Source organism: Myotis brandtii, unplaced genomic scaffold, assembly GCF_000412655.1.
Source record: "Myotis brandtii unplaced genomic scaffold, ASM41265v1 scaffold265, whole genome shotgun sequence".
NCBI lineage: Eukaryota > Metazoa > Chordata > Mammalia > Chiroptera > Vespertilionidae > Myotis > Myotis brandtii.
Genome location: NW_005360086.1, coordinates 1599717 through 1614862, shown reverse-complemented (window position 1 = coordinate 1614862; position 15146 = coordinate 1599717). Strand labels below are relative to the sequence as shown.

The window sequence follows — 15146 nt, the reverse complement described above, 5'->3', positions numbered from 1 at the left end:
CCAGGAATCCACGCGAGCCCCTCACCTTCACGGTCATCTCCGCCAGGAAGACCACGGTGAAGACGTAGTTGGAGAGGGTCAGGAAGATGCGTTCCTGCAAGAGAGAGCAGGCGGGGGTTGCCTATCGGGGCCTCTCCTCGGGCTGAGTCTGCGCTGCACACAGAAACCAGGACGTTCCAACACTCAACTCAGAAAAACGACCCCTCCTCTCCCCAGCAAGGCAGATAAGCCCCTCTGCCTCCCCCCTCACACACACACTCACACATACACACACACACACACACACCACACACACACACACTCACTCTCACACACACACACACATGCATACACACACACATGCACACACACACACATATGCACACACACACACACACACGCAGTGCTAGGCTCCTGACTCACTTGCTCCCCTGCCCTGAACAGAACTGCTCCCCTCCCCAGAGTGGCCTGGAGCGGGGGATGATCCCACCACAGTGCTGTCATCTGAGCCCCATATCTCAGGCCCTATCCCGATTTCTGTCTTAAAACTGGGGCAGGATTTAACTTGATCTCCAGCCCCCCACCCCCATTCTACTCTCCTCCTGCTCCACGGACTCCCTTTCCTGCTGTGCGCCCCAGAAATGGAGCCACAGGGCGAGCTGGGGGCCTGAGTGCGGCTGTGCAGGCCCAGGTGCAGGGTTTGTGCTGGGCACAGGCTGGGGCAGGAGGGGGAGAAGGCGGCCCAGCCCCTGATCTTTGTGGGCGGATTCCATTGCTGGGAGGCCAAGAGAGGAGCGTAGAGGACCGCAGAGGCAGCAGGCAGAGCTGAGTGTCAGCGAGAGGAACGTAGAAAGGGGGAAAGAGAGAACATGCATGCGGCAGCTAGAGATGGAGGAGCCGAATGGAGAGGTCGGGGGAGAGATCGGGACCAGTGTAACCAGTGGCCCTTGCCCCACCCCACACAGGCCCAGGGGTGGGAGTCCCCAGTGCTGTGCTCACTCATCCACCTCTTCCTGGGCTGGCCCCTCCATCCCTCAGGGCTCTACCCCCCCAACCCCCCGCCTGGCTGGAGCCCACCCTAATGGAAGCCAGAAGCCACCACAGCATTGACATCTGAACAATGGTGGGAGGCAGTGAGGGGGGACGGGGCGCCACCTCCAAGCAAGTGGGCAAGATGCCATGAGAGGCACAGAGCCGCCCCCACCCACCCCTCTTGGACCAGATCATGTCGGGGGAGGGGCTCTGATGCCAGGCTGGGGAGAGAGCTCCCAGACCAGCTGGGCCCACCCCGAAGAGGCTGGCCCCTGGGAGTACGTCCGGATACTCAGGCCTCTGGACTGTCCTTCTGAGAAGGACTGACAGGTTCATGGCCAAGCAGAAGTGACCAGTGTCTCCCCGCCCTTAGTGCCCCTGAAAACCTATTTGTTGTGACCTGGCAGGACCATGAGAGCCAAGGCAGCTTCCCTCTCCTGTTCTGCATCCCCCATCAATGCATGGGTCATGGGTCATGGGCCATGGGTCATAGGTGAAACCAAGACCCTTTGCCAGGAGCAGGGAAAGCAAGACAGCTCTGCCCAGCCAGGACCAGTCTCGCTGTTTGCATCATCCCAACACTCACCGACTCACACAGGGGCCTCACAAGGCTCTGGCTCACGAGAACACGCCGTCTGCAAATAGCCGGGGTGCGACGGAGCTCGCTTTCCACCCAGGTAAGGAGCAGAGCCCACTCCCCCAGCTGGGCTGGTGCATCGCAGAGGGAGACAGAGGCAGGAGGAGAGGGGCAAGGTGCCCGTCGCTAGGGTGGGAGTCAGGGGGGCCTAAGGGAGAGTCCTGGCTCCCTCCCTCTGTGTGGCCCTGGGTCTCCTTGCCCACCCTGCTGGCTACCCCGGGAGGGGCCTGGCCCCGAGCAGGCACTCAACAGCCACCACGTGTCGTCCTGGGGACTCACAGCGCTGTGCGGGTCGATCTTGGGGCGCTCCATGGCAATGGTGATGCAGTTGAGGAAGATGATGACGAGGACCACGTGGTCGAACATCTTGTGCGTGATGATCCGGTGACACAGGAGGCGGAACCTGCTCCAGGACAGAGGCCAAGGCTGAGCGGGAGGCAGGGCAGGGCAGCAGTGAGAGGCATCGCCTGCGGCCCCTCCCCCTCCTGGGCCTTCCCTCGTCTGGGGACACTGCTCACATCTCTGGGATGACGGCACAGGATACTCTCCCATGAGGAGAGGTTGGGGTACAGGTCAGGGCCCCCCCTGCTTACCTTGACTGAGGAGGGAAGATGTAGGCAGACCAAGAGTCTCGCTCTCGGCAGCAGGCAGGGAGCCGGGCTCGGATCCACGCTCTCATCCGCTCCCCTTTGCTCTGGGGAGGATCACAGGGGTGAGAGCAGGGCCAGGCCTCGGAGTCCCCGACCCCTAGTTCTTTTGTAGCAGCTCCACGGCCCCCACTCCTTGCCTACCTTCCCCCAGCCGTGTTTCTTCCTGCATTCCTGAAACCACCTTCCCATCTCCCTCTAAGGCCCTTTTGTCCCCTGAGCATCCCCCGTCCTTCATCTCCCGCCTCCTCCCTTGCCCAAGCTCTCCACCTTTTCCCATCTCTGCCTCCAGCTCAGCCCTCGCCTGCCATCCTCCTTCCCTCCCTGCTGGGCTTGGAAGAGCATCAATTATCAAACACTGTACCCATCACAGCTGTCTGCTCAAAGACACACCTGGGATGAGGGGACCCTGGCCCCTTCTCCTCGCGTGGTAACTGGGAGGTCCTGTGCCCCATCCCAGGGCTAAAGGTGGTGGCTGGGGACTGGGGGGGGGGGGTAATGGGTAAGGATGGGTGTGAAGTCGAGGCTGTGATGAGGTCCAGATGAGACAGGGGGACAGGAGAGGGCATCAGTTTGGAGAGATGAGTGATGGGTCTTTCTGAGTCACAGGGGGAGGACCATGAAAGATTCATACACATCTGTCCAAAACCATTCATATCCACCAAGGACTGCAGACACACAGCCCCGGGGAGGATGAGGATCTGGGGCTCAGCGAGGCCAGGAGAGGGAATAAAGGGGGTGTTTGAAGCTCGGCCTCCGGGGCCGGCACCCTGATATCCCTTGGGTGTGATGGTAAACTTCCTGAATGCCATAGAGCTGGGAGGGGCTGTCCACCCCTGCCCCAGGCCAGGCATAGCTCCTCTCACTCAAGGTCGGGGATGAGGGGGTGCGGTCACTGTGCCCACAGGGGCCTCACCAGGTTGCCCTCGTCATCGCCATCATCTCCATCCAGTGGGGGGTCGTCGGGGTGCAGGGCCCGGGCCAGGCACCCCGAGGCCGACTTGCCATTGCAGCCCTGGTGCTCAGAGGCGGAGCTGCGGCCGCTGGCTGTGCGGTGCAGCCCGGGCACCTGCAGTGTGTCTGGCAGGTCAAAGGAGCTCTTAGCCTCCCGCTCCAGGGAGCCCCTGTGGCGACGGTCGCTGCCTGCTGGGCTGGCCCGCTCCTCCTCTGAGCTCTCCTCTTCGTCCTGGCTCTCCTGGCCCTTGCCCGACAACAGGGACCTCCGCTCCCCACTCGGGCTCCTCCGCTTCAGGCTGGGGGCCCGGCCCAGGCTGTTGCGGCTGGAGCGCCTGCTGGCCCAGCTGCTTGCTGCGCTCCAGGGGCTGTGCGGAGAGCTCCGGGCACTCGGCTGGGGATGAGCAGAGGAGAGGGTGGCCTCAGCCAGGGCCATGTGGCCCTGCATCCCCCACAGACACCCCATCTCCTGTGAGCCTCCTGGCATCACACCAGGTGCGGAGGCACGATGGGCAGAGCCTGGTGTCGGATGCCTGGGTCCAGGTCCAGGCTTATTCCAACCGGCTGTGTGACTGTGGCCAAGTTACTGAACCTCTCTGTACCTCAGCTCCTCACCTGTAAACTAGATGGGACACGGGCACCTATTCCACATTCAGTTGGTGAGAGAAGCCTGATACCAGCTGGTGGCAGTACAAAGCACTGGTCAGAGCGTCGGCCCTGACATCGGCCTCCTGGACTGAAATGCTGGTTCCGTCACCTACTGGCTTCGGAGCTTCCCACAAATCACTTGGGCAACCTGAGATGCAGGTCCCCAAATAGGGAGAATAACAGCACCTACCTCATAAGGTTGCTATGAGGGTTCAACGTGTCTAGGACACTATGAGCAGCATCTGGAATCAGTGACCAGCTGGGGTTTGCTACTATTACGATAAGGTATTAAGGAGGTACCGCCACACACACACACACACACACACACACACACACACACACACACACTTTACAAGGAGGCTCAGAGGTTGAGCCTCACTCAGTTCAGGAACAGAAGCAGCAGGATTTGAACCCAAGGCCACGGCTCCTCCACATGCCTGCATTACCAGCCCTGATCGACCTCCCGGGGCTCGTCCACCCATGGCTCGGGGGTATCTGCTCAGGCCTGCCCACCTCCATCCTCTCTCCCTTCCTGGTGTCCTCACATCTCCCACCATCGGGCATCCACAGGCACCCCTACCGGCGACTTCATCTCGTGGGCTGCCCCGGGCTCCGCCGACCCGCTGCTGCTGGTGCGGCGGGAGGCAGGGCCCAGCGCCTCAGCCAGGCCGGTGCTGGAGCTCTTGGGCAGCGACATGGGCGTGGCGGCCGTGTGGATGATGAGAGGGGGCAACAGGCTCCTCTGAAGCTCCGGGTGCTCTCCCAGGGACACCACTGCGGGGGAGAGATGGGGAGACCCTGAGTCCACTCAAAGCTGGGCCAGGGCCTGCACCCCGCCCCCCCCCCCCCCCCCCCAGCACACCCTCTCAGATCTTTTTTCCCCACTGTCCTCACAGGCCAAGCGCTTCTTCCTGTCCCCGTCGCCATCCAGGCTGGGGGAGAAGAAATCAGGCTCTGACTCGGACTTGGTGGCATCTCCCTAGGGGAGGGGAGCAGCGGGCCGTTAGGGAGCTGGCCCAGCAGGGGTCAGCGGGCTGGACGGAGGTCTCCCTGTCTTCACACGCACACACTACATAGAGGCCACGGGGACCAGCAACCACGGCACGAGACATGCACTGGCATCAACCAGACCACCCAGGCTTGGGGCCCGGGGCTCCCCAGGGTCCCTAACACCTGCGCCTCCCACCAGCCACACCTCAGAGAAGGCCACTGTTAACCCCAGAGCCCGCAGCACAACCAGCCTGGCTGGGACTGGCTCCGAGAATGGCCGAGGGGAGAGAGGATAGCTGGGTGGGTGGTGGCATGGGCCAGGGGAAGCCGGGGACCTGAGTGGTCACTAGAGCCTCAGTTCCAAAGGCCACCTGCACCCCCTGCCTTCCCTCCGTGGCTGCCCTCCCCGAGCCTCAGCCCCGAGGACCCCAGAAGGAAATTGAAAGACCCCAGACAGAGCGGCTCAGCCCAAGGACGCCACTTCGGTGCCCCTGCTTCTCCCTATACCCTACCCAAGCTCCCGCCCCTCCCCTGGCCCCATTTTTTACCTCTCTCTCTGTCTCTGGGACAGTTTTTTCTTCCTTCTTAGCAGGTCAGTAGGTTCCCCAGTAATTACACACTTCTCCTTAAGAAGTTATTAAAAAATACTTGATTGCTACTTTTGATAAGGGCATAAATATTGCGTAATTGGCATCTCAGGGGATCATTTTCATTAACTCCGTTTGCGTCCCTAACAAAGCTTTTAATTATCGAGTGGGGTCTCCAGGGGGCTGCTCGGGATGTGCAGCTCTGTGGGTCCTGCAGGAACCCTGACTTTGCCCTGAATCCGGGTGCCGGTGCAGGAAACAGCAGGGCACAGGCTCAGCGCTGGGGCCGGAGGAGTGTGTCCCCCCAACACCTGCTGGACCTCCTGGGAGGGCGAGGGGCCAGAGACTGGGAAGTGGATTGAAAACTGGCACATTCTGGCAAGAGTCACCCCTATTCCCTCATCCTCCAAAGACATGTCCTGAGCTGAGGCAGCTAGTGGGTCTCCAACAGGGGCTCCGGGCAAGCAGGGAGCGAGAGAGACGGGGGAGCACGGTCTGGGCCACGGATGGGACTCCACTGAGGCCCGGCGACGGGGACTCCCGGGGGCCCTCTGCGTCGGCACGCACACGCGGTGCACCACACACGTGCACACAGAGGATTCTAAGTCCCTTCCTTCTCCCTCCATCCGCCGGTCTGTCGGCGGCGGAACATGCCCTTTGCGGGCGGATGGGGGCAGAGGCAAGGAGGCTCCTCTCCTCCATGCCCTCAAGGGGGAAGGGACTTAAAATCGAAGCCAGCCTCACGACACCAATGACCACCATGGCGACCACAGGTTGCACAGGAGCTGAGCGTGAACACGAGCACAGAGACATGGAGGCGGAGTGGAGGGGGCACGGGGCACGGGGCGGGGGCATGCCGACTCAGGATCGCGTACCTACCCCCTGGGAGTCGACAGGCAGCTGAATACAGCTTAACTGTCCACTCGCATCTTCCCGTTTGCTGATTTCCTACAGGGAGAGGGGGAGGCAGGGGACGGGCGCTGGTCACAGGCGCTCAGGCTTTCAAACATCAGCAGTGTCCAAGGAGGAGGGAGAGAAGGAGCGGTGCAAACCCGACAGCAGGGGACGTGAGACACGGGGGTGGGGGGAGAAAGGGGAGAGAACGGCCTTCCAGAATTCAGCCACAGGCTCCAGGGCCAGAATGAATCTGAAGGGTGAGGAAGGAGGCCACGAAGATGGGGACAAGGGCAGGAAAGGCGATCAAGCCCCCGGGTAGTTCTAACAGCAGCCGCCATTCGCCGGGTGTGCCAGGCATCACGGGCCGGCTTCATGAACACTAGCTTGCTTCCTCGCCAGGCGGGGAGCAGGTGCTGCCAGAGCAATCTTAGAGGAGGCACCCCAGGTCTGGAAAGACTGTGCACATCATACAGAGAGTCAGAGGTGCCTCGGGGCCTCGCACCTGAGACTCCAGCTCCCCCTTCCCGGCTGGGAGGCAGCAGGCTTGGGGAATGGGCAGGAGTCGGGGGGAAGGAGGAGTGGGTGGAAGTCAGGTCAGGATTGAGCACAGGCCTCCTAACTCCCATCCCTTCTGCCTTCGTCCCTCCCCATCAGAACGGGTCCTGCTGCTCCAACGGGGATGGGATGTGACAAGGAACACGGGGATGACAGCTATGATGTTGTTTAATATCAATTAATGGCCTCACACAGGGCCTGCTGCCTGTTCATTTAATTAAGTGTGTGGATGATAAATATACAGGGGTTCAGGGCACTGCCCCCTGCAAGTCAGGAAATCTACAGCCAGCCGGCTCCGGCCCCTGGCGGCGTGGCAAGGCCAGCAGGGGGCCACTCTCGAGGCTCCTGCTAATGACATCCAAAGAAATGAAGGCAGCCACTTCCTCCACGAGGTGGGCTGCCTCACAGGCCATCACAGCGGCAGGAACCAGACTCCCCTGCCAGATTGTGGGGCTCCCAGAGCCACGGGGGCAGCCCCCTGAAACTCGGTACAGGAGGAGGCAGGCGTCTCTGGAGGTATGCAGGTCACCGGCATCGAGCGCCCCCCCTGCACCCAGGTGCTGGCTCACGTGCAGGACAGTGAGCAGCTGGCCCAGCCCCTCCGCAGGCCCTCCAGGGCCATGCCACTGCCCACCCCACGGAGCGGGTGTTGGTGCTGAAATCCTGTCTCCATCCCGCCCAGACCCGAAGCAGCAGGCCCTGCCGGAGACCCTCCCAGGAGTCACTTGTCCTCTGAAGGTTGAGGAGGCTGAGGCCCCAGGTCCTGGCTGGCCCCTTAGGCTGAGGCAGCCACAGGCCACGAGCAGGGCCAGAGTGACCAGGCCAGGCCCGAGGGCCAGGCTGCTCTCTTCCCACACACAGACGTAGCTGCTGCCTAGCAACCGGGCCGGCTCAGCGGCACTCGATTTAACAAGGTGTTTGCTGAAAAAGGCCGCGGTGGGAGGGGGCTGTCTGCGCTGGGCACCGCCAGGACTGCCCAGGTGGCTACTGGCCAGTTGAGGGAAGCAGAACAGGCTTGGGGTGCTTTCCAGTTCCCCCCACATAGTTCCACAGCAATTACTCTAGGGGAATCTTGGCTGTCAGGAGCTGTGGCCTGGGAGGGGCTGAAGGACCGTGTCCCCACTCTGCTCCTCCTCCTCCCACAGGCCAAGAGCCGTGGCTGAGAATGGTGGGTCTCCATAGAGAGCCGGGCTTTTGTGGGAGCATGGTGGCACCCCTTAACCCTTCACGCCCCAGGGAACCACCCAGTCCGTGTCCTGCTGCAGGGAGAGCACCAATGTCCCTCCCTCCTGCAAGAGGCCCGGCCGTCACCAAGGCAGGGCTCCACCAGCGGCCCGCACTCACCCAGCAGGAGGAGAGGCGACAATGGGGAGCTACAGAGTTACAGGGGGCGCCGGAGGAGGCCAGTGAGGGACAGATGCCCCCGCACCCCACCAGCCTGGCCCTCGGGGAGCAGCCCTCCCTCGCAAGGCTGGGGAAAAGGCGGAAAATAGATTTTTGTTTTTCCACCGTGTGCCGGGTATTTATAGACCAGGCCGCAGCGGGAGTTTCCATCCGGGTCACCCACAGAGAACTGGACCGAGCGCTCCTCCACGCCCAACCTGGAGCGTTTCTAGGTTGGGTCAACCTCCCCGGTGCACGGCACCGGGCTGGGCCTGGGGTGGGCAGAGCGGCAGGGCCGAGGGAGAGGAGGAGGGTGCAGCCGTTCGGGCAGAGGCTGTGCCCCGGCCCGGCACGGGCGGGATCAATGTAAGTCAATATTAATTGATGACGCTGCCTGTGACGGAGGTGATGGAGCCGGGGCTGGAAATAGGACGCTCATCTCTGCCATCCCCGCAGCTAATTGGGCTCATTTCTCACCCTGGGCAGCTCGGCCCTGCCCGGGCCCTGGTGGCATCTTCATCATCTCAGCCAGGGCTCAGATGACTTGCACACAAGCTTCCCCCCACCCCTCAGCTCAGATGGGTCCCCCCAGATGTCCCCGAGAGCACCTGTACTCAGGGATCCAGACGCCCTGTGTGCTGACGCTTGTCTAGCTTTCTGAGGAAGGGTCTAGCCAACTTTGAAGGGGAAGCCCACTGGGCAGCTAACCTGGGGTCCCAAAGACACCCCCCACATGCACCCCATTTCCTGAGTGCCAAGGGGCTTCCTGACACCCCGCGCCTCCCACCCTTAGTCGCCCCCACCTAATCTGAAGGGTGCATCCTGCAGAACCTGCCAGGCCCCCAAAGGTCAGGCTGGGCAGCCGATTCCTCCTGGAAATGGACCGTTGCGGGCAGGGGGTTACCTCCGCCTGGAAGCCCTCCACCAGAATGGCGACAAGCAGGTTAAAGAGCACGTAGTTGCCAAAGGTCATGAGGGCAATGAAGTAAAGGGCAGCCCAGGACGACGTGGAGGCCATTCCGTTGTAGAGCACCTTGTTCCAGTCCTCCTGGGTCAGGATCTGCGGGCAGAGGGCGGGAGTCAGGGCGTTGGCCAGGGTCACCCCACCACCCCTGCCCACCCTGTCCTGCTGCCCTCGCACCTGAAAGACGGTGACGATGGCCCAGAGCAGGGAGTCAAAATTCTTCCGGTCCGGCAGCGTGTCCCCGTCCCGCTCGGATGCAAATTTGCAGCCGAAGAGATGCATGCCCAGGATGCTGCAGACACAGGAGCCACGGGAGGGGCTCAGCCCCAGCAGCCCCGCCCCCGAGGCCCTTCCCCGCGGGCACCCGCCCTCACCTGAAGATGAAGATGAAGAGCATGAGCAGCATGCAGAAGGTGGCCACGTTGTCCATGGTCTTCATGAGCACCACGAGCTGCCGCTGCAGCGCCGGCAGGAAGCGCACCAGCTTCAGCACCCGCATCAGGCGGAAGGTCCGCAGCACCGACAGGCCGCCCCCCTGCTGGCCCACGATCTCCCACACACTGCAAGGGGGTGGGGGCGGGGAGCCTGAGCCTGCGGCATGCCCACCCTCTGCCCGCCCCTCCCTTTACGAGGGGCCAGCAGCACCCGGGGGCCTGGACTGGCTGGCACAGCCCTCGGGCCTCCGAGATGTCAAGGATCTGGGGGACAGCTCCTGCCCTCTCCACCCTCCCGGCCAGGCCAAAGATCACACAGCCTGGCAGTGGACAGCCCTCTCCCTCAATCGGCCAATGCAACAGCATCAAGTTATGGAATATTCGCTTTGTTCTCTTCTAATGAAATCTAAAGCCAATTCCAAAAGGCAATAAAGCAGTTCTCCTGGCTCCTGGCTTGAGGGGACGGAGCACTTTCCCGAGGTGTTGGAAACCCTAAAGCAAGCTGTCGGCGTCTGAGATGGTTTCCAAGCACTTTGCAAGCAGGGATGGCTGGCTGGGCCTCAGACCTCCTCCAACTCCTCTCCAAGGCCAACTCCCCAGTCCTCACCCACCCGGGCCTGCGTGGGGGTGAGGGCAAGAAGTAGAAGTGGGGAGAGGAGACCATAGAGGGGCTTGGCCAAAGGAGATGTGAGGCCAAGACCCTCTTGAGCAGGGTAGGACCGAGGGACAGGGCGGAGTGGAGCATGGGGGGCACAGCGAGTCCCCACCTGGGGGAGCGGCAGGGCCTGTGGGTCAGTGGGACCCCTGGAACAGGCTGCGTGGCTCCTCGCCCCAAGCCGCCCCATGGACGCTCTTCAGGCAAGAGGCGGTGCAGGGGCGGTCATACCTGATGACAACAATGACGCCGTCGAAGATGTTGTAGGGGTTCTTGATGTAGCCAAAGGGGCCGTACACGAGCAGCTTCAGCAGCATCTCCAGGGCAAAGAGGCTGGTGAAGACGATGTTGCTGATTTCCAGGGCGTTGGTGAGCTCCTCGGGCTGCAGGGCAGGGCGGGCGTGAAGCAGCCGTGGCTTGTCCCTGAGCCCCTCACCCCAGTCCCCCCAAACACGGGACCGCAGGGAGAGGAGGAGCAGGAACAGAAAGCCAGGGGTTCTGGATGCTCAGGCTTATGGGGAACACCCTCCCCCAAAGGGTCCCCCCACCATTCCCAGCTCTGGGTCTCAGATCCTGGGGTCTGCCCTGTGGGCTCTGCCCACCTCCTGCTGGCAGCTCTGAGACCCATCGGTCCTGTGCTGCCGGGTCAGCCCAGCGAGCCCAGGCCAGTGGCGCAATGATGCTGGCCCGTGCCACGAGACGACTGCCAAGGCCTCACACGCATACCAGTCACACAGCCACCGGCAAAGGCACACGTGCTCCACAATTACTCTGTGGACTTGGCAGCCTCCTCTCGGACAACTACTGGCTACCCTGCTTCCTTCCAGACAACGCACCAACAAACGTCACACACAAACACACATACGCACACCAACGTGCTGATGCACAGAAGGGAAACCCCAAGAAGGGGTGTCACAGAGAAGGAGGCTCCGGAAGCTGCTACCGGAGACTAGGACACCTCGGTTCCTTCTGTCCACTCACTGTGTGACCTTCGGGAATGAGGACCAAGGACACATCCCAAAGAGGTTATCAGAACTAAGGACAAACCATCTCATCTGCTTCTCCAGCTCACTAGTCACCGCCCTCCCTTCCTCCTCTTTTCAATATTAAGTGCTCACTGCGTGCCTAGAACTGCACCAGGCACGAAAGGGGCTGCACAAACATGCCAGCCATGCCCTCTGCTCCCGGGAGCTCAGCAGCTGGCTAGAAGCAAGTTGTACACACACAGCACAGCTGAATGACCGCCAGAGGCCCGAGATGCTTCCGTGACAAACTACATGACCCAGACAGTAAATCCGGGAGTTCGGGGACAGAAGGTGAGGGAAGGACACGCCGGGAAAGCCTTCGTCAGCAGCCAGCATTTGACATGAACTCTGAAGGGTGAGTGGGGTCTCTCCAAGCAGAGGGGAGGGAAGGCACTACAGGTCCAGCACAAGAAACGAGCCCTTTGCCTGGCCGGTGTGGCTCAGTGGTTGAGCATCAACCTATGAACCAGGAGGTCACGGTTCAATTCCCAGTCAGGGCGCATGCCCAGGTTGTGGGCTCGATCCCCCATGGGAGGCGTGCAGGAGGCAGTCAATCAATGATTCTCTCTCATCATTGATGTTTTTATCTTTCTCTCTTTCTCCCTTCCTCTCTGAAATCAATAAAAATATATTTTTTTTAAAAAAGAGAGAAAGGGAGGGGTGTGGCTGAGCTGGAAGTCCGGGTGGAGATGATTGGTTCAGCAGAGCCCACTGCCCATCGGGTGGGGTGTTTGACCATTCAAAAGCCCAAGCTCCATGGCAGCCACTCAAGGATAATAAATAAATAAATAAGCAGATGAAGCCCCTCGTCCTTCAGACACCTCACCCTGTTAACCTGGCTGCCTCATCTGGCCGGCTGTCCAGGTAGGTCACCCAAGCCTGGAGCCAGGCCCTGGACGCCACCAAATGGATCCTACCGACCCCAATCCGTGTGACTAGCCTGGGTGGAAGGGGGGAGAATTGGGAGGAAAGGCCTCTGACTGACAGGCGAGGCGCGTTTGAGGGTCCGTGGCTGCTCAGGAAGAGAGAAGCTCTCAACTGGGCATGCGTCCTCTCCAAAGGCAGGCCTGGGGGGCAGAGCCAGGGTCAGCAGGCAGGGCCGAGAGCCAGCTGCCCAGAGAGTGAGTGGCTGTCACAGGGGCCGGTGTGGCACGGAGCCCATGGCTCTGGTAGATCTGAATCGAGTCTTTTCTCCCCAGACGGCGAGTGGGGGCAAGAGAGGGCACCACCACTTGACCTAGTGAACGGGGTCACAGAGAGACAGGACCTTTGGTCACTGCCTGTGAGCGCGTGGCAGGTGGTGGGGAGGGGCTTATGTCAGGACAGAGAAAGCCCAGGGCGCAGAGCCCTCCTGAGACAGTGGATCCCCCACTCTGTGCTCCCAAGTCCAGTCTCCCAGGAAGCTGTGATCGGCGAGCCTGCCTCCCTGTCACTCTGCCACCTGCCCAGTTGTTCGCTCTGGGATCGGATAAAGATGAGGCGCATAGACCACTCAGGCGCGATATTTTGCGGGTCCCCAGGCTCGTGCGTCTCACCTCATGCCATCCACACAACAGCGGTCACACCGGGGGTTTATAGATGAACAAAAGAAGTCAAGAAGATGGTGAGTGACAGGTTCAAAGTCACAGGGCGGGGAGAACCAGGGAGGGTGCCCAACCCACCTCACTCTGACTCCAATAAATACCAAGCAGGACCAAACCCAACGTGGTGACAGCGACAGGCCTGTGAATCAGATACCCGGATGGACTGAATATACTATGTACCTTCTAATGAACATAAAATTATATTTCACATGAACATAGATGTATGAATAAAGAACAAGTTGAGCCCAGGCAGGGTGGCTCAGTGGTTGAACGTCAACCTATGAACCAGGAGGTCACGGTTTGATTCCCCATCAGGGCACATGCGGGCTCGGTCCCAGTGTGGAGCGTGCAGAAGGCAGCCGATCAATGATTCTCTCTCATCATTGATGTTTCTCTCTCTCTCTCTCCCTTCCTCTCTGAAATCAATAGAAATGTATTTTTAAAAAAGAACAGGTTGACTTGAAAATGTAACTGAAGTACACTATGTACATAGAGCAAATACATTATACCTCAACAATAGAAACGAATACAACTTTTTTAAGTAGCTGAACGCCCTGTAGTCTTTGTTATCGTGTGTTTACTCCGTCAGTGAGCCCTAAAAGTACAACTACTACCAGGCGTGTGGAGGGAGGATGTTTTCATCATGTCCTAACGCTATCCCTGGGGTAGAGACAGTCTGTACCCGGTGTTCACTGGCACACACATGCTCACACACGCTCACAAACCAACTAAGAGCCTCATCAGAAGGATGGTGCAGGGCTCCCCCAAGGCCTACGTGATGGATCCTTGTCCGGGTGCAGAAAAGCCTGAAGCCTCCACCTCATCCCTCCAGGCAGCTCAGGGACTGGAGAAGCAGGTGGGAGGAGGGCCAGGCCCTCTCCCTCAGCCCGTCCTCTCTCCCCTCCACACACTCACTGGGCGCACGTAGGGGCAAGGCCTATCCTCTCCCAGGACCCTGGGACCCCCCGTGATCCATGGGAAAAAGCCCTCCTCCCCCAGACATCCAGGTCTGTCCAAGTTACTAAATCGGAGGCTGGGAACATTCTGCAAATGCAGGACGAGGGCGAAGAGACACAATCTTAGCAACAGAGTTGCCCCAGGGACCAGAGCCGTGATCCCGGGCCTCCGCAGCCAGCGGCGAAGGGGTGGGGAGGGAGCCAACTTCTGCTAGCACCCTCGCCGGGCCCGCATGGCTGGTACCTTCCTCCCAGAAGGTCACTTCCTCCCTGCCTCCTCCACGGCCTGCTCCCAAAGGTGTGGTCATTGAAAGGAGGTGGCTTAGGTGCAGGGTTAGGCCCGGCCGTGCGTTTCTCTGCATCAGTCCACGCGGCCCCCAGCCCCCACCCTAGAGCCCATGTCCAAATGTCATACCTGGGGAGATGCGCGCAAGCCCGTCGGGCTCTCCCCCGTGGCCAGGATGTCCTTTCTCGGGTCTAGACTGCATCCTCCCTCCGGTGCACAGAGGTCAAGGCCCAGGAAGTGCTTTGGTGAGCTGAGGCCAGGCAGCCTGAGCTTCTCCCGCCCAGAGGTCCCAGGTCTTCTCAGGGCTGATGCTAACTGTATATCCCCCACCTCCCATGTCCCAACACCTTCCCTCCCTCAGCCTGTCACCTGAGAGCAACTGCGGTCCCAGGTAAGCTGTACATACTTCCCAGCACCAGGTCTCCCCTGACACCCACAGCAGCTCCATCAGCGAACCCTGACCGTGCCCACAGCGTGCACAACACTGGTGATGATGCAAGGTGGGATCGAACCCGAACACAGGAGGCCTACCGACTCCGGGACTTTCCACCTGTGTGACCTGGGGCAAGTCCCTTAACCTCTCTGATCCCTAGTGGCCTCTTCTGTGAAACAGGGTAACACCACCTCGCGGCGAGGCTGCCTTGCAGAACACAGATCCAGCCCGTGAGCACATCCAGCCGAGAGCCACGCTCAAGTGGCCCCGTGGGCACTGCCAGTGGAAGCGGCCTCACACGGGGCAGGACAGAGTGCCTGCAGGGCTGTCACTCAGCACCAGGAGCACCAGGAGCTCCAACCCCGAGAGGTCAGTGGGCCAGTGGGAAGGAGCAGGCGGGAGGGGAGCGCCCGTGGAGGACATGCCCAGCTGGGAGCAGTGTGAGCCAAGGTGCAGAGCAGGGAAGGGCCGGGCATACCGGGGACCAAGAGTTAAGTGGTC

The 15146-nt window shown here is 60.8% G+C and overlaps 1 protein-coding gene across 1 annotated transcript in view; it reads right to left on the bottom strand.

Moving 5' to 3' along the window:
- CACNA1G (calcium channel, voltage-dependent, T type, alpha 1G subunit) overlaps positions 1 to 15146 on the bottom strand; it is a 55828-nt gene that overhangs the window by 23440 nt on the left and 17242 nt on the right. Inside the window, exons 9-19 of the mRNA XM_005868217.2 lie at positions 10594 to 10745; positions 9648 to 9833; positions 9451 to 9565; positions 9214 to 9369; positions 6354 to 6422; positions 4792 to 4876; positions 4478 to 4671; positions 3212 to 3643; positions 2242 to 2342; positions 1928 to 2051; positions 24 to 94 (exon numbers count right to left, since the gene is read on the bottom strand). Coding sequence (XP_005868279.2) covers positions 24 to 94; positions 1928 to 2051; positions 2242 to 2342; positions 3212 to 3643; positions 4478 to 4671; positions 4792 to 4876; positions 6354 to 6422; positions 9214 to 9369; positions 9451 to 9565; positions 9648 to 9833; positions 10594 to 10745 — 1685 coding nt within the window. The remainder of the gene's footprint in view (positions 1 to 23; positions 95 to 1927; positions 2052 to 2241; positions 2343 to 3211; positions 3644 to 4477; positions 4672 to 4791; positions 4877 to 6353; positions 6423 to 9213; positions 9370 to 9450; positions 9566 to 9647; positions 9834 to 10593; positions 10746 to 15146) is intronic.